Source organism: Alosa pseudoharengus, unplaced genomic scaffold (assembly GCF_046254945.1).
Source record: "Alosa pseudoharengus isolate Yale_2024_CS ecotype anadromous, Long Island Sound unplaced genomic scaffold, YU_APseudo_1.1 YU_APseudo_1.1_scf_5, whole genome shotgun sequence".
NCBI lineage: Eukaryota > Metazoa > Chordata > Actinopteri > Clupeiformes > Clupeidae > Alosa > Alosa pseudoharengus.
Window position 1 is genome coordinate 28775250 of NW_027468837.1, and position 20162 is coordinate 28795411.

General features: G+C 40.8%; 1 protein-coding gene across 1 annotated transcript; it reads right to left on the minus strand.

Annotated features, from left to right (window-relative positions):
- Positions 1–413: 413 nt before the first annotated feature.
- Positions 414–14412, minus strand: tnnt2b (troponin T type 2b (cardiac)). The gene is made up of 10 exons (XM_076268217.1): positions 14331–14412; positions 14140–14164; positions 13772–13835; positions 13530–13646; positions 13254–13331; positions 11658–11765; positions 7270–7379; positions 6452–6542; positions 6050–6090; positions 414–660 (listed from the first exon to the last, which is right to left on the minus strand). Exons 1-10 carry the CDS (start codon positions 14395–14397, stop codon positions 621–623), a joined length of 741 nt encoding a protein of 246 aa, XP_076124332.1. The 5' UTR covers positions 14398–14412; the 3' UTR covers positions 414–620.
- Positions 14413–20162: the final 5750 nt, after the last annotated feature.

Below are 20162 nucleotides of genomic sequence, written 5' to 3' on the forward strand. Positions count from 1 at the left end.
GTTGGCTTCGGGTTTGAGCCTCGTTTCAAGAAAAAGGAACCTGTATGATTTCTGTGGGAGTTTTTTTTTACTGCATCTCTGAACACACAAAAGCTATTGAACATGTCAAGTGTTCCTACAAACAATCCAGTCTACGTCATAGAGCACCAGTCCAGACCAGGGCAGGCTCTGTCTGACAAACGTGTTACGGTTTGCCGTCTAAAGCACATGGCAATCTCTTGGTGTAGAAGCATGATCCTGGTTTCAAATGAAAGGCAACACATTGAGGCTTCTTGTAGACTATTTGGATTGTATATCAGTGGTTGTGATATAGAATGACTACACAAAATATGGAATAATTGCACAAAAGTCTCTAATTTTGCATTTTCTTTGCTGCTTCAAAAAAAAAAAAAAAAGCGGAGGAAGGGGAGGAGGGCATTTTTTGATAAATTTAATTGAGACATAGTGAGATTAATCTGATAATGTAAAGCACTATACAGATTGTACATGAAACACACAACAGCTATTGAACATGTCAAGTGTTCCTACAAACAATCCAGTCTACGTCATAGAGCACCAGACTAGACCAGGGCAGGCTCTGTCTGACAAAGAACATGGAGTCCCGCCGTCGTCTTGGACTTTCATTTCCTGAGGCCTCTCTTGCTCCGTGCGCCTTTAGAGCTGGAACCAGCAGACATATCAGAAATATGAGAGACATGTATTAGAGACATATTAGACCACAGCAGAGACACATATACTATATGACCACAGGAGCCCTGGATACATGTCTCAATGCACATACCCTTAGAGTGCTGTATTTCAACAAATGTTAAGGTGCCATTCACACATACAAGACTGTCTGTCAGTGTTGTCATGACGTATGTAGCCTGTATGTGTGTGTGTGTGTGTGCGCGTATGTGTGTGTGTGTGTGTGTGTGTGTGTGTGTAATGACACATGAAAGTTCCCTAAAACATAATGACTAAGTTGGTTCTCGGATGGGTGAGGCTCCTCCTGTGTTAATCCTGATCTTTATCCTGCACTGCAGTACATCAAACCGTGACAGGGATGAGCTCTTGTAATCTGGCTGCATTGCTCACAGAACACAATCTCACTCTGGGCAGTGACCTAGCTAAGCCCTGAGGGTACTGTGGCTCTGCAGGTCTGAGAAGTGTGTGTGTGTGTGTGTGTGTGTGTGTGTGTGTGTCTGTGTGTGTGATGTGATAGACAGCTGACATGACACACCCCAGATGCCACACCCTACACACACACACAAACACACACACACACACACACATCCTGTCATGTCTAATGCCTGGCATGTCCAACGGGCTCCAGCAGACGGCTCTGAGCAATGAGGATCTGGTTTCACCACCCCACACACACACACTTACACACGCACACACACACACACACACACACACACACACACACACACACACACACACACGCACACTCGGCACTGGACGGACTGGACTGGACTGTCCCTGCCTGTGCTCTCTGCCTGCTGGGGAGAATGGACATTCCGCCATTTTATTGTGCTTCCCTGTTGACAGAGCAGCCTGCCCGAGAGAGACAAGCTTCTCGACTGGTCGGCCGTGAGCCAACTGCTGCATGAGTGATAATAATATAATCAGTCGTTTTGGGACGCTCTCAGCCATCATACCTATCAGGTTTGGTAGATGCTGGTATCACTGTTGCTTTTCACAATACTGTGTTTACCAAGGCCGTAGCCATGATGTCAACATTGGGGGGGACCAAATCTGTGGTGCGGTGTGAATTTCAATAACAGAATTTCAATACATTTCCTGCCATGCAAAAATATTATTAAAATCACAAACAAGTCATTAGTTAAGTCAGTCAATTAGGATATACCAAACTTTTTACGGACATAGGCACGGATGGATTATGAACCCCTGGGCATAGATTCAAAAAACCCTCCTCTGTTAAGATAGGGGGGCCCGGAGGCATACTTCCCCTGAAGACTTAAAAAAAATGACCCTTTATATTATGACGACTTGTGAGATTTGTATTTGTGGAAATAGAAGATAAGGGCGGAGAAGCAACTTCACACCTTCTTAGGCTTCAGGGGGGGCCCCCTAAGCTTTTGGGCCCACGTAGGTCCATTCAATAATCCATCCCTGGATATAGACCTATGGTATGACTCCATTTGTCTCCAAAATGTATATTTTAAAAGAAAATACAAACTAGAGTATATCTTTGATAACCTCTATATTACACTGAATGCTTACTCAATTACTTAGCCCAATCATATTTTGTATTTTGATTTTATTATTCTGGCGGCTAATTACACAATTTTAAGGTAGTTTGAAAGGGATGGGATTCAAGATAGGCTACTAATACACTAAGACAGGAAATTCCTTTCTTTGGTTATTGTCTGCGATTCACATTAACTGTAGGCTATCACCGCCATTGTAAAAGTTTTTTCTGTTTTTTTGTGCCGTCGCCACAATTGAATGCCTGCATGGATGCGCGATTGAGTGCGCATCTAAATGTAACATGCAAGATGCAACAACCATTTCTAAGAGTCTTATAAACCGGTTCATTTCTGACATTACTACTAGCATATGAATGCATTATTTATGTTGTAAGACATGTGAAAGAAATGAATGACACAGGCACGCACAAATTCAAATAAAAGGACACTACGTTTCACTTTCGCTATTGCGAGAAAATAGGCTACAATATGGAAAATGCTTCAAAGTTCCCTTTGAGTCTGATCAGCTTAAAAAATGAATGGGGTTTCCTTAGACAGTGCTACACCTTTTCAACAAGTTTTGTGAGAATTGTACCGGTATCTTTTGCGATATTGTTGACAGCCCGCACCGCAGTAGGGTGCAGGAAGCTTTTGATAGCGCACGCCTCAAACGATAAACGCAAAACCTCCAGGACAAACCACTCACAGTGTAGGCTACTCGCTCTGAAACCATCAATAGGTCACTAATTTGTGCGTTATTTACGTTTGATTGCATTTAAGATGGTGGGACTTGTTGGTTTCCTGTAGTAGCCTATAGCGTTTTTTTCTTTATTTATTTTTCTATGTCCGAATATTGGGGGGGACATTTTGGTCACATCTGAATATTGGGGGGGACACGTCCCCCCCAAAGTCTATGGTGACTACGGCCCTGAGTGTTTACACTGGAATGTCACGCAGTTCATGCCTGCCAGGGCAATTCTGGTGAAACCATCTTGTTATTTGAAATATTCCTGGCTAATAGAATTTGCTTTCTTGGGATGAAGCCAGTGTATTCATGCATCTGTCTTCACAGAAAATGACAAGTGTCGATTAAATATTTAGATTTAGATTAAATTAGATATAAACTAGGGCTGTCAAAATAACTGACTAATTTTGATTAATTCATTTGAGAAAAAATAACTGATAAAAAAAAATAGCGCAGATTAATCAATTCCGTATGACCTTTGACCCCGAGCCGTTCTAGTCAGTAACCAGACTGTAAAAGGAAGGAGAGAGAAGAAAATGTGCTGCCTAGATTTTTGATTGGAACATTTACTTTCAAACAACAGCCTGATGGTGTTGATAAAAATAAAGAATTTATTAAAATAAAGTCCTCTGCAATGTCTGAAGCAAGGACTTTGCATATCAACCGGAGTCCGTCAAGTCGCACATCAATGCAAAGAAATAGTGTTGACATTGAGGGGAGTGTTCATTTATTTGTATCCCTTTGTATCCTCTTGTACTGTATCCCCTATACTAGGTTATATCTGTGGCCTGAAATGCCTTGTATGTGAAAAAAAACTTCTTCACTTTTGAATTTATTTCCTCAGCATATTAGGTCATATCATAGATTATTATGGCCATTATTTGAACAGTGAAAATAATAATACAATCGTTTTCGAACTTTAATGTCACTAATGCTGATTATTCAATGATTCATTTGAATTTGAATATTTAAAATACTTTCACAGCAAAAATTATATATGCGATATATGCAATTATTATACAATAATAATTATTGTGTGGCTGTGAGAAATTGTTGAGGTAGACAGATTCTCTTAGTCGTTTTTATTTACTGTTGTTACTTTTCATTTTTACATATAGCCATGCGTGTGGACGTTCATTTACCACAGACTCAGATTAGTGGAACATTACCTCTTTTCAGGAACAATATCCACTAACGGGCAGATGGAGCAGGAGGATGTGGGGGGGTCTATGGAACCAGTCCATGTTTTGGATGCCAGAGAGTGTTTGGACATGTGTCTCATTATTTTGTAGTAGTGGTTTATTTTTACAAACAATGATTTCATAGCAGGCTTAGTGGATCTAGCAGCTGTTGTGCTGCTATTGTATCTTGTGTCACCCCCTCCTCTTCTAGGTCCCTCACAGTTGTTGTGTTGCTTTTCTCTCGGGGGGGGCGGGGGTGGGGCATGGACGCCCCACTTTAAAGGCACCTTTAATTAAACTCCTGTTCTCGGTCAAGTCAATCCTAGCAGGCTGGACCCCCCCGAGGGGTGACCAGTGATCTGTTTTAAGGGCGGAAAGCAGCTGTCTGGCAAGGACAAGCATTTCAAACATACACATCTCTCAGGAGACTCCTCCACTAGAACCCCTCTAACCACAACCCAAGCCAAGCCCAGGTCCTCTCAGTCCCAGCAGGCCTGGTAAACAGAAAGGTGACCTGTGCTTTCAGGAGAATGTCCACCCAATCCTCAACTCTATGACCCTCACCGTTCAGTGGATAAAGAGCAGTACAGAGGGTAAAATATGCATGTGCATCAGTGGATGAAGACAAATAGTGTGTAAAGTATAACTGTGCACCAGCGAGTAAAGAGGTGTTCTAAACTGAACTACTAAACTTTCAACCCAATCAAGCTCGTTGACTGAGTTAAGTAGTGTCCAGTCTGTAGCATATACAAGTATGCATGCAACCCAGTGTTTAAATTTTTTAGAGTTGTAGTTGTGTGTAAAGCACACACAACTAAAAGGGACCGCTACACTCTGGGGGCTTGTACATGTGAGCTCATGAACATGCCCCCAGCACTGTAGCTCACGGACATGCCCCCAGAGTGTAGCGCTGTAGATGCTCACAGACCAGAAAGTGTAGCGCTGTAGCTGCCTGGTTGGGTTAGCAGCAGGCTGTAGCAAATCGAGCTAGGTAAAACAATTGTTTTCAATTTTGACCTTGAGAAACGGAGATCTATGTGAAAACTCGCCGGATTCCTCCTTTAATCTATTCCTTCATCAGTACACCGACTCCATGTTGATTAAACGGAGAGCAACAGCTTTTCTCTGCCTACGAGACATGCCATAAACCTACAAACGTCAACAGATCAACTATGCTGAGTTTGTGCACACACCAGCACAGATCTCACACAGCCCTGCTCTGATTGGACCAGAAGAACCGGGAGCTGTGGATTTTTGCAAAACAAATAACAGGCTCTAGGTGGAGGTAGAAGTGCGGGTTTTTTTCTAAAACCGGCTGATTTATGTTGTTATGTCGGAGCATAGTGTCGGTTTCAGTGAATATGATAAGAAAAATCTTGCCAACTGCAGCTTTAATGCATGTACAGTATATAGTAACATATGTTCATATGACACATGTATACAATGTATAGTACAGGTGTGTAGATATGACACCTGTATTTATAATGTATAGCACAGGTGTGTAGATATGACACCTGTATTTATCATGTATAGTACAGGTGTGTAGATATGACACATTTAAAGTGTATAGTACAGGTGTGTAGATATGACACCTTTATTTATAATGTATAGTGGGTGCGTTTAAAAGTTATGCATGTTTCTGTAGTGTGGAATCAGTGGTGGCATGCAGTAATGATGTAGATATTTGTTGTGAATCATCTGCTGGTTTCAGAGACCAAATTCCAGCATTGAAATATCACATATACTGTGAAACATATTAGTACATAAAATTGGCTACAGCCTCATATATGCCTATAAGCAGTAGCACTGGTGCAAAGTGTAAGTGGTCCACTAACTACTGTGTGACACTTACAGTAGAAGAGCACATGGATACCTTTAAAGGTAATAACTCATTGATTCATTCATTGCAGAGTGTGGTTGGTACTCACATCTTCTGGTGGTCGCTCACTCGATTCCTAAGAACTGTGACCTGGAAACAGCAGTGTTGAAATGTTGGGGTTACAAAGTAAACTATAACATATCTCTCCTATGAGTATCAGTCATGTTGCAGGATGGTTGGCATGGGGTAGCAGCATACTTTAAAAGTGGAGCCTTTTAAAATAAGATTAAAGTATGAACTTTTAGGGTCTAGAGCAACACTTGGATTTTTTATGCAGCACCCTTGTTCACATGAAATCTTGTGCACAACATCAAAAATGAATCTGTTATGCAATGAATAAAATTGAATGTGCTCTTTTTGTTCAACTCTACTGACTCGATTCATGCTGCTGTCTAAGAGGAGAGCCCTAACAAACATTTTAAAAGAAAAAGGAATAATTTATTGTTCCTACCTCATATTTCTGTCGTGTGTACTTATACTGAAGCTCAAAGCTCTCGGCCTCCAGCTGGTGCATCCACTCCCACAGTTCCTTGGCCTTCTCTCTGTGATTCAATACCAGATGCAAGTCACTTCAGAGCTCCTCAAAGCTAATAATGTTAGCAGGGGACTAGTGAAGTTATAAGTAAGTATAAGTATATATACTTTTTTTGATCCCGTGAGGGAAATTTGGTCTCTGCATTTAACTCAATCGGTGAATTAGTGAAACACAAACAGCACACAGTGAACACACAGTGAGGTGAAGCACACACTAATCCCGGCGCAGTGACCTGCCTGCTACAACGGCGGCGCTCGGGGAGCAGTGAGGGGTTAGGTGCCTTGCTCAAGGGCACTTCAGCCGCGGCCCTCTGGTCAAGGCTCGAACCGGCAACCCTCCGGTTACAAGTCCAGAGTGCTAACCAGTGGGTCACGGCTGCCCAACTTAATCACTGTAGCTATTTAGTCTGTAGTTGTATGAAGAAAAGTGTATTAACCCATTTCCATTATTTTTATTTCCAAAGAAGTTATAGTATGGTTAGTTATAGTTGGGCAATTCTGCGCAAAACTGTCACATCCGTAACGCCAACACAATGCCTTGGTATTTAGTTGGCGTTATGGATGTGACAGTTTTGCGTCGAATTGCCCAGTTATAGACTTGGTATTAGTATTAGCACAAAACCAAAATGGCTTGTGTTCAATCTAAATACTTCATGGGAAATCTTAAATACACTAACAAATATCACACCGTTTATTTAGATCATTTCACATAACTGCAGTATAAGTGCCATTCACCTGAGCTTATCTTCATTCAGTTGGGTGATGTTCAACTCTTTGCGTCGATCGCTGAGGATTTTCTTCTTCTTCTCTCTCTCTGTCTGCTTTTTTGGCCCACTGCGCTTCTCCTAGTAACACAGCCACAGGGTCGGACTGGGAACAAAATTCGGCCCTGGCAATTTTCTCCTGGACCAGCCCACTACTGGACCGACGACCCCCCCACCCCCCACCCCCCACAAACACACACACACAAGCCCACCGATACCAAAATCCCCCCCTGATTCCCCCCCATAAATAACAAACACACAGTATCATGCTGTAGCAACACTTCATAAACTGAACCCAAACATTTAGATTTGGACCTATAGGTTATTATATAATCAGTATCGTAATTTCTGTCAACTATGACGATCTCCATGCATGTTCAGTAGCCTATATTTTTCCTTTAGTCAAGCAGTGACATGTGGTTTAATCAGTGTTGGGCAAGTTACTTCAAAATCGTAATATATTATGTATTACTTATTACTGTCATTTCAAAGTAATTCATTACATTATAATATCACTGTTTCTGAATTGTAAGGCATTACACTACTATTGTATTACTTTTAAGTTACTTTTACCAAAATATCATATATAAAATATCAAATATGCAATAGGTGCAGTGATGGCTCATGATGCAATACAAGGAACAATCATAGCCAGAATTGTGTTAAAAGAAGACAAAAGGTCAAAGTCTGGTCAATTGTGATATAAATGCTGTAACTTTAGGCTTAGGCCTACTCATTAAAATCAACAGAGAGCCCACTACCTGTATATTGTAACCCAAAACTTAAAGACATGTCAAGATAGGCTACACAGTGCAGCTACTGGCCATTTTTGTGCCCTAACTGGTGAAATACAGTATTAACCTAAGTATGTCATTATATGGCCAACTAGAAATATGTAATCTGCCTGTTCCCAGGGATGGGTAGTATTTCTGAAACATGTAATATGTGTTTCAAATGCAAAATAGCATTTTGTCATTTGTATTTTATTGGGTTGAAGGAAATGGCTCTGTATTTTGTATCAAAATACTTGATTGGTGTATAAGTATAAGTATAAGTATATATACTCTTTTGATCCTGTGAGGGAAATTTGGTCAAATGTATTAATTTTTACAAATGTGTATTTTTGTATTTTAAAAATACTGCAAAATACTATATGTGAAAAACACAAAAAAGTAGATACTACAGACAGGTGTAATGAATAATTGGTAATTAGGCAACAATGGTTTATGTTTATCGCAATCAGCTAATGTGAGAACAGCTGTGTTCAACAACACTTACAGCTTTTCAGTGACGCTATTGCTGAAGCATCAGCTCTGGTCTGAAGCACTGGTGTGAAGTGGTACGCAAGTAAAGATGAGCAAGTTGACCTGTGCAAGTTCACATAAGGACACTGACAAAGGCAACCATGTCCCATTCTCCATGCCAATCTTTAACAGAAAAATGTCAGATATCTCAACCACAATGACATCAATAGATGGTAAGGTGTTTTTGAATTCCCTTCCTTGTAGCATCCTTTACTGCATTCCACAGTGGGGAGAAGTTATCCTTGTTTAATTAAATAACAATTATATTTCCTTATTAGCTGCATACTTGAGGTTGGAGATATTAAGGCACGTCAAGTCTCTCACATACTGAAACTTCAAGATACATAGCCGTATGATTTTCTTATTCAGTTCTGCACTGGACTTGAATTACGAATTTTGGCACAGATACACAATTATGATTTTGGCCTATTGATTATAATGTGGTTAATTGAAAGCTCTGTCAGTCATTTGGATAAGCATCAGCTAGATGACTAAATGTAAATGTAAATTCTTGAATTATTCTTAATTCTGATCACACTACATGAACTTGCATACGGTATACGACAGGGGCCAAATTGTATTGTTTTTTACTATATAGTTTTAATAGGCTAAATGTTTGGGATAAAAAAAAGCTTTTTTTGCAGTGCTTCCATACTTCCTTGAAAAAAGTATTTTGAGTATTTTCTAAATACAAAAATACAGTATTTTATTTTGATACATAGGTAATATGGTTAGGCCTACTGTATTTTGTAGTTTATTTTGATACATAAAAAATGAGGGAATTAGGTATTTTATTTAGAAAAACATTCTGATGTATTTTTGCCCATCCCTGCCTGTTCCCAGCATTAGCACAACACTTTGCAATGATTAGCTTGCAGTATTTTTAAAATACAAAAATACACACCAATAAAGTATTTTGATACAAAATACAGAGCCATTTCCTTCAACCCAATAAAATACAAATGACAAAATACTATTTTGCATTTGAAACCAATATTACATGTTTCAGAAATACTACCCATCCCTGGGAACAGGCAGATTGCATATTTATAGTTGGCCATATAATGACATACTTAGGTTAATACTGTATTTCACCAGTTAGGGCACCAAAATGGCCAATAGCTGCACTGTGTAGCCTATCTTGACATGTCTTTAAGTTTTGGGTTACAATATACAGGTAGTGGGCTCTCTGTTGATTTTAATGAGTAGGCCTAAGCCTAAAGTTACAGCATTTCTATCACAATTGACCAGACTTTGACCTTTTGTCTTCTTTAAACAAAATTCTGGCTATGATTATTCCTTGTATTGCATCATGAGCCATCACTGCACCTATTGCATTCTACTGTAGCCTTAAGCCTAGCTCAGTCATTATGTTGTACCACATCACCCTCCATTAGAAGTGCAATGAGCTGCATTGAGCATAATAAACTGCATTTAGAATTCCAAATCCATATTTCTAGATATTTTGGTAAAAGTAACTTAAAAGTAATACAAGTAGTGTAATGCCTTACAATTCAGAGACAGTATAATGTAATGAATTACTTTGAAATGACAGTAATAAGTAATACATAATATATTACGATTTTGAAGTAACTTGCCCAACACTGATTAAACCACATGTCACTGCTTGACTAAATGAAAAATATAGGCTACTGAACATGCATGGACATCGTCATAGTTGCCAGAAATTATGATTTGTGCCAACATGTTGTAGAAACACAACCACAGTTAGGCCTATTTGGTGCAAATCTTCTACATTGGTTATAGTCAGAGATTCACATTAACTGTAGGCTATCACCACAAGTGTATACTAAACGTTTTTGCCCAAGTTTGTGTGCTGTCATCACATTTTGCAAAATTAGGCTACCTTCGTTACTAACCTAATAGTTGATACTTTTTACGTGCATCGACTCGCGATTGATTGTGCATCTAATGTAACACTCGGTGGAGAGACTTCCACTTTCCAAGTTCCACTTTCACTGTCGTTGTGAGCTAAAAGGCTACTATATGGGAAATACTTTGAAGTTCCTTTTGAGTCCAAACATGAATAGGTTTTCTTTAACCTGTGCTACACTTTTCCACCAAGTTGTGCGAAAATTGTAGGTACCCGGAGTTTTTTTTATGTTGACAGACAAACCGCACTACAGTAGCCTACATGGTGCAGTAAATGGAAGCTCTTCGTAGCGCGTGCAACTTACGTCTATAAAAACAATATATTTATGGAATAAAATTAGACACCTCTGATTGCTGTTTACGGTTAAACTGCGATGATGTGAACACTAGCCAGCGGAGGGCACTTATATAGCCTAGGCTACCATGCATGGACTCGTAGGCTATATCAGTGTTTTTCAACCTTTTTTGTGCCACGGCACACTTTTGACACTTAAAATGTCCCACGGCACACTAACATCCTGTGTGAAGAAAAAATAAACATACCATAGCCAAAAATTTCAAATAATACACAGATATGGCCTTATTATGGCTTCTATGCAAGACCTGTTCAATAAAACAAGCGCGCTCTGTTTCATTTGTAGGTGAATATATATAATTAAATTGTTGTTATGAACTGGATATGTGATGATTCTGTGAATACTGGATATGGGGCCCCCGTTGTACAATGCCTGCATACCACAAATGGTGCAATCATACAATCAATGAGAGCATGTGGTTATAAATTCTTTGATGCAACAGTTGCTTTTTTGGACCAGTGAGTGACATTTGGGTAATTTTCTGCGGCACACCTGATGATCTCAACCGCTATTTTTGGTTTCCTACATTGCCCTTACAGTGCACGTTTGCGCATGATGTAATATACTTAAATACCTTCAGCATGTATCTGGTCTCTCCTAAAGGTTGATTTGTCCTAGTCTCACCTTATGGGTTGGTCATCCTTACCTTCTGTGTGTATGTAGTAAGTTACTACATACTCACAGAAGACAATAATGGCCGCCCCATTAGGTGAAACTGGGTTACTAACATCAAACTGAATGTTTTACTGCTAGTAACATTCAGGTTGATATGTCCCACTTTCACCTTATGGGGCGGCCATTATTACCTTCTGCATGTATCCCGTCACATGCAGACTCGTCAGGACCCTCTTCTTCTTAGCATCGTCGTCGGCTTTCTTCTTTGCTTCCTCCTCCTCTTTCCGTGCCTTCTCCTCCTGTTTATCACACAGCAGATCATAAACAACATCCTTCTCCTGTTCCACATCCAGTGCACAGAGAACAGTACAGTACATGTGCGTGTACAGTATGTGTGTGTGTGTGTGTGTTTGTGTGTGTGTGTGTGCATATGTGTGTGTGTGTGTGTGTGTGTGCATGTGTGTGAATGTGAGTGTGTTACTGTGTGTGTGTGTGTGTGTGTGTGTGTGTGTGTTACACTCGCATATAGGGCTGTATTTTGGGTCACCAGCGCATGGCGTAATACTCGTTATTCACCCGCGGAAAGTTGAATTCGGTATTTTGCACGTTTATTTTTTAAGCATTGCGCCCAGGGGTGTGGCAATTAACAACCTAGGGAGGGGACTAGCGCTTTGTCTAAAAATCGCTATCATACACCACCTAAACCTGGTCAGAAGTCAATGGCGAGTTGTTCATATGCTATTTTAAGAGCGCATGTCAACAGTCATATTGGCAGGTGCACGCACCATCCTTCTATCATTCATGAACACACACCAGCGCACGTCCATGCAAAGCATTACAAAGATATTACGAAATACTGTACATCTCATGATGAGTAGTTATTCACCATCATTTGCAAATTGGTAATGATGGTTAAAAGTGATTAGGGGAGAGGCGAGAGACACGTATGGAGCACAGCTGAAGACGCATTGTCACGAGATATAAGCAACTCCTCTGCAGGATAAATGTTGTTTTATTCAGTCATTTGAGCAATATTAGGGTAAGTGTTGCTTTTTCCAGCCTATGTTTTCGATGGTAACCCATTGTCAGTCAATAGTGAAAGTAACTGCATATAACTGTCTTCGTTGACTGACACCTTGGTGAAGTTAGTTTCAGTTTGCCAATGAGTTCAAATAATAGACGAGTGCAAATGCGTGAAGGCTATGCTAGGTTTTAGTAATGCATGGTTTAAGAATGACTATTTCATACGGTCTCGCAAGCAGCCTCCTTCAAATGCGCCGTTGAATGCCAAAATACCAATGCATTTATTTGACATATCGCGCGTTGCGCCGTTAAAGGGAATGACAGATGTCATTCTCATTGGTTTAAAATGATGTTACGCCCCAAACACACCCATATGACTGATTAAAAGACATAGGAACACCTTGTTACGCCATGCGCTCCACTTTTGATAACGGAACCCCTCCCAATGTGAACTGGACATCCTACTAAATTTGAATAGACTTTTGACGAGTGACGATGCACTTTAGAATGTCATGATAGGGCCCTTAGTCTGTGTGTGTGTGTGAATGTGCTTGTGTTACTGTGTGTGTGTGTGTGTGTGTGAATGTGCTTGTGTTACTGTGTGTGTGTGTGTGTGTGTGTGTGTGTGAATGTGCGTGTGTTACTGTGTGTGTGTGTGTGTGTGTGTGAATGTGTGTGTGAATGTGCGTGTGTTACTGTGTGTGTGTGTGTGTGTGTGTGTGTGTGTGTGTGTGTGTGTGTGTGTGTGTGTGTGTTGCACTCACATTTAGTTTGTTCTGGCGCTCTTTCTCCTTCTCTGCCCGGATGCGTACCTGTTCTGCTCGCTCGGCCCTGCGTTTCTCCTGCACAGGAAACCAGCAGAAGTGCCCTTACACCATCAGCCCAACAAACCACACACTTGGACAGAGAGCAGCTGTGAGTGTGCGCCTGTGGGATCTGGGCCAGCCCAGGGCCAGATACAGAGGCAGCTGCTCTGGGGCATATAGGCTACAGATGCTCTGACCAAACGGTGACTGTAGTAGAAAACACAGCGGACTTACGATGCGGTCAGTGAGGCCTATAAGCTCCTCTTCCTCTTTCTTGCGGTTCTCAAAGTGGGCTTCAATCAGACTCTGCAGCTCGGTCAAGTCCTTCTCCATGCGTTTTCGATGGATGTCCTGCAGTATGGGGCGAAAAGGGCCGATTTCACACCAGTGCATTTAACTTCATTCACAGCACAGATATGCACTGCATATTCGCATGCTGTTTAAAGAACGTTGCATCATTAACTTGTCTCACTTACATCAAAGTCGACTTTCTCTCCGTCTGGGATCTTCGGTGGAATGAGAGGACACGTGAAAGATGGCCTGAGGTGGAGAGAGTGAGATTGACAGAGGGAGAGGGAGAGAGAGACAAGGACAGACAGAGAGAGGGAGGGAGGGAGGGAATAGAGCCAGTAGGAAAGACAAACAGACAGAGAGGAAGAGAGAGAGAGAGAGAGAGAGAGAGAGAGAGAGAGAGAGAGAGAGAGAGAGAGAGAGAGAAAGAAAGAAAAGTAGAATAAACAATTTCAGCTTGTCTGTTTCAGCTTGTCTGCTGTGGGTGACTCAACCCTGATGGGAAAAGCACAGCTCACTGCATGCTCTGCCTTGACTCATACTGTACGCTTACTTGGGTTTCGGTTTGGCTTCCCCAGCTGCTCACAGAGACATTACAAACAAACACAAAGAGGTCGAGTTAGGGCATCAGACTTGCATAGATACTATATATGGGCATGTAAATCACAAATCATTCAATAAATCAACACATTGTTTGACTTCAATGCTACATTATAAAATGTAGTAAAGATATAAGAGAAATACCTTCGTCTCCCTGTTCTCCCGCTGTATCTAAAACATGCAATAAAAACGCAGTGAGTGCATCAGTCATATTGTCTCTCCGATTGTGGTCACCAAGACTTGGCTCATTTACTATAACCATATGCCTTGTCCTACGTTAAAAATTGCTTTACAGTCATTCATTTGACACTTTTATTGTAATATAATGTAACCCAGAGGACAAGGGCGCGGGAAGGGGGGTGCTGAGGGTGCTGCAGCACCCCCTGCTGGCAGGAGATAGATTTTTAAAGAATATTATATACATGTTTAAATAATTACTAATTCGCTGTCTGTCATTATTTATATTTTTGTATGTGAAATGATGAGTCAAATAACAAAAAGGGTTATGAACTAAAATGAGCAGTTATAGAGATCAACGTGAACGTGAGTCAGTTACTGTAAGAACCGTAGCGTGGTTTCAGGCCTAGGCCTAAGTGATGGCGATCTACGGTTGATATAGGTCTACATATTCTATGCGATTTACACGTTCAAAAAAGCATGGATAAGCTGAAAGAAACTTTAATTGTGTTTTACAGTTTTGCAAAATTAATAAATGTATAGCTAGTAAAATAGGGTGACCAGATTTGGGTTTGTGAAAAAGAGGACACTTCAGTGGTTGGGGGGGGGGTGTCAACAGACATGGTGACTATGTAATGAGCTTAATTGGCCGGCCCAACGCTAACAGAAAAACACTGCCTCAAAAGACTATTTTGAACACTAAAGTTTTCAATGTGCAAGAACAATAATTACAATAAAAGCGAGCTCTATACGCGCAAGATATATTTGGATGGAAACCCATCTTTAATGTTGCATATCTCTAAATTTGATCCAAGGTGTTTCTGAAAATACAAACTGCATCTTTTACAGTAGCCTAGCTCTATAATTTTTAACAATCTGTTTTAGATCTTAATAATCCTGACCTGTGAAAACAGTTGTGTTGATGGGGACTGATGTGGATATGTTGTCCATTTTCTTATATCTATTCAATCATGTCTGGTCTATTATTAGGCTTAGCCTACCTCTTTTCAATCCATTATTATTAGATATTTTTTTGTAAAGAAATAGGCCTATACATCTTTCCCTTATGTTATGCCAACATATTTAATTCACCTGCATATAGGCTACAGTAGCCTAGATAGAGGATTATTGACATCTGCTGTTGTCAGTGTGCAGGCTATCCCTTAAAGGCAGTTTAAAGGGATAACCAAAGTGCAGTTTCCTACCCAAAGCTAGAAAGGTCGGCAATCGTCCAGAGAAGGCCGCTCAGACAATGGCAGAAGTGTTCGTCATGTTATATTTTTTACAGTCTATGGTTATGATTTGATGTGCCATCAAAAGTTTTTGGAGACGTAATGTTAAAAGGTCGAAAAACTCTGTCACTTTAGCTGATGAGCTCTCACCCCTCGCTGCCGTTCGATGCTTTGCTGAATATTGTGTAGCCTACCTGTAGGTCGGTCGTTGGCACCTTTATTTGCGACCGACAAGTGCCTGCTTTGCAGGTTAGGCACTCAGCTTTATGTGGAGTGCCTAACCTGCAACGTTGGAAACGTTTTAATTCGTCAGTGAACTTACACTAAACAAGGAAGTTTGCGCTATTGAGGTGACTGACTGACCAATTAAATGTTTGAGATTACCAATGACGGTAGCTATAAGGTCAGACTCAACACTTTCCACTCAATGCAAAGCGAACTGTAGGGAGAGGGCGTGACTAGTATGTGAATGAAAGACATAGATATATAGGCTATCCATGAATGAAACATGAATGAAAATGCTAATTCGCTGTAAACACGTTTGAGGCTAAAATAAACAAAATCCCGGACGACTTTGAAATTCCGCCCGGACACATTTTTAGGTTTCAAAAAGAGGACATGTCCGGGCAAAAGAGGACGTCTGGTCACCCTAAGTAAAATCATTTCACTATAAATTATTATGACCGCCGCGCAGCGAAGCGGCGGTCATATAGGTTTAGTCAGATTTTTTTTTTGTTGTTGTTTTTTTTGTTTTTTTTCGCATGTCCAAATTTCCGTCAATGAGTCCCGGGACACTGAAAGACCGGGGTAGACGAAACTTGGTGGGCATGTAACCCCATATGGATAGCATGGAACCATCGTTTTTCGTTTTGATCTGTAGCCCCCCCGCTGGACTGCACCCCCTGAAAGGAGGATAGGGCAGACACAGTTTTCTGTGAATATCTCGAGAACCGTAAGGTTTAGGAGGACCATTTTTTTTTTGTAAGTTGATCTCAAGTGGCCATGTCAACCCATTCCATAACCACTCATTTCATGTATAGCGCCACCTAGTTAAACACAAAAAAGTAAAAATGAGGTGTTGTAATCGCAGGTATCTGTGACCTAACATAGTCAAAACTGCACGAAATTGGAAGTGTAGGATCATTATGACACCCTCTGAATGCACGCCAAGTTTCGTGGAATTCCGTTCATGGGGGGCCACACAATAAATTAATTTATGTTACTATACACCAACTGGCCTGTAGGTGGCCGGAGACAGTTTTCTGTGAATATCTCGAGAACCGTAGGGCCTAGGAGGTCCACCTTTTTTTTGTATGTTGATCTCAAGGGGCCATGTCAACCCATCCCATTACCACTTATTTCATTTATAGCGCCACCTAGTTAAAAATTAAAAAGCAAAAATTTTGGTGTTTTCATCACAATATCTCTGGCTGACATGGTCAAAACTGCACGAAATTGAAAGTGTAGGATCATTATGACTCCGAATGCATGCCAAGTTTTGTGTACTTTCGTTCATGGGGGGCCTTACAATAAAATAATTTATGTGTACATTTAGTGACGTACACCAACAAGGATTCCCGGGACACTGAAAGACCGGGGTACACAAAACTTGGTGGGCATGTACCCCAACATGGATAGCATGGAACTGTCATTTTTCGTTTTGATCTGTAGCCCCCCCGCTGGACTGGACCCCCCGAAAGGAGGGTAGGCCAGACACAGTTCTCTGTGAATATCTTGAGAACTGTAGGGCCTAGGATGACCATTTTTTTTCCGTATATTTGCCTCCAGGGGTCATGTTAACCCATTTCATGTGCACACATGTGCACAAACAGATACACACGCACACACACACATTCACAGTAATCATACGTATGACATATACTCACACAGTAGACATATGTACGCTTCCATGCACAGGCACATACGCAGGCACACACACAAGCACGCACACACACACACACACACACTCACACACACACACACCCACACACATAACATAAACATAACACAAACAATCAAGAATTTCTCAGAATTATGAACAGGCAAGATGGAGGTGGGGTTGTATAAAATGAATTTTACATGTGAAATCTATGAACTAATCATGTTTTGGGACTTGTTGTCTAGCAGATACCAGTGAGAATTGAGTGTGGATAATGCAATTTAGTGAGACAGTTAGAATCATATAGGCCTTTCAGCGTGATTTTCTTTTTGTGGAAAAAATGTGCTGGACTGGGCGGCGGTCATATTTTGTACCGCTCTGCGGTACATCTAGTTAGGACACTTGCTGTGGAGACGACACACTTTAGGCTATTCAGAAATTATTTGCGAGATCATTGCAGCCTGATTATTAGCCTATATTTAAAGCCAAACATCTCTGGTGTGGTTTTGACGATCAGAAAAGTAATTGAATTGAAATAGGCTAATGATGTCAAGTGCACTTCTGTGGGGTTAGGGTGGGCGAGGTGGCTTCGGATTGCTGTCGCGGAACATTGGAATTTGTAACTGCCCAGGACTTTTCTAAAACTTCTCTCTATCACCCGCACACCGCACTAAAATGACTTATTTAGCAGTCAAAATCCGAAACATGTCCAGGAGGGGAGAAATCGTCGGACATCCATTATTTTTGTTATTCAGCACCCCTGGTCAAAAATAGGTTCCCGCGCGCCTGCCAGAGGATACGGAAATTTTAGAAGAGATTTGTCCTTTGCCTAGCCGATTTTTCCTTTAAATAATTGAACTCAATTTAACAGCAATATGTGATTTTGGACTTTTTAAAATATTTCTTAATTTCAACTCCTGGTTAAATGGCCACCTCTTGACTCACCCCAAGTCTAATTTACGTTCAACTTAAGATCTCCATACTAGTTTTTCAAGAAAATATATTTTCCTTTGGGAACAAATAAGCAGGTTATTGTTCTGGTTGTGGATGGGAAAAAGGACATACGACAAGTTCCAAATATTTTTCACTACATACCAAATGATCATCAGATCATGGTCTAAATATGATATAAATCTGTCCTTATATTTATGGCATTAGAACATTATATAGAAAATGCATCTTGTCATATGAGATCAACTAGAGAAAGCTTGTTATTCTAGTCTGACATGACAGCATTTTTTGGTTGATAAAAGTGAAACGACACAGAGCCTGAAAGAGTGCCTGCGGGCGGGTAGGCCTCTGAGGAGGGCCCAGGCCTATGGTACTTAGTCTGGCAGAGATGGTGCAACAGGGCGCCTGCAGATCTCAAGGAGTGGCTATCTCAGTAGCTCATCTGACTCAGATTGCCGGTATCTGGATCCTCCATTACAAAATGTCAGGCCTCAGGTGAGGTATTACATAACATGAGATAAGGATCTGAAAAAATGCTGCCAAGCTCTGCTTTGCTCTACTAAACTGTACTTTATTTGTCAGTATTGTATCAATTGTACTGATTTATGTAGTGCTATTTACACAACCAGTGCCATGATTGTCTCAGCTTACAGAGCCTAAGGTCTGAATTTGTATTTTGTTATCATGAAGTTATTATCTTATATTTACAGAGCCTAAGGTCTGAATTTGTATTTTATTATCATGAAGACATTATCTTAATGTCTCTAACACATCAGTCTATTGCAACTAGACAATCACCCCTTAGATCCTTGACTATTCAGATTTTGAAGACACAGGCAGGAGGACATGCACTGATCTGATTGAGCATTCCTGTGTGATACTGTGGGGGCATCTTTAAATAATGCCCCCAGAGTGTGGCACTGTACTGAAGTTTTTGGTTTCCGTACAAACAGTACTCAGTGACCTCGAGAAACAGAGATCTATGTGAAAAATAGAGTTTTTCTATAAGGACAGAGAAGAAGTCTTACTTGGCCTCTGTAGTAATTGTAGTAAGCAACGGATGGAAGTGAAGACGGAGCTTGATGGTCTTTTGGGCCCCCATCGTCGACTTCAAGGCGGCGCTGTCACAGTCGACTTCAAGGCAGCTAACTCTAAACATAACCCTGACCCTTGCACTCCGAAATCTGGCACTAGTTAGCCGATGCTACCAACAGCTTTTTCAATGGGGGTGCCTCGGGCATCGGCCTAGCCATGCACATAAATCACTGTTTTACACCATTTACGAGGCTCAAAGTATCTCCACACTTCATTGGTAGACTTCCGAGGGCCCTGACATTTAAAACGAGATATTGAGAACTTTGAATAAGCACTGGTAGTTTATTTACAAGACGATTTATACAGACAGTACCTTCAGGAAGTTTACCGTTCGCAGCCATCTTGAATTTAGTCATGATAAGTCGAGCGACGAGTACGAATGAACAGGTATGATAAGGGATCAGATTCCAAAAATAATTCTGTGGAAATGCATGGATTCCAGTTGCTTCCAGTAGCAACTGCAATAGACCTCTCCAGAATAAGTCCCGCCTCCGTAACTTCCGTATCCATCCAACTTAGGGGGCCCTACCGACAAGTTTTATCACTATTATGTTATATCACCATTAGGTTATTATGTTAAATAATAAAAAAATACAAAAAGCGTTATTCTTATTTTTTGACAAAATATCATTTTGAGTGCAT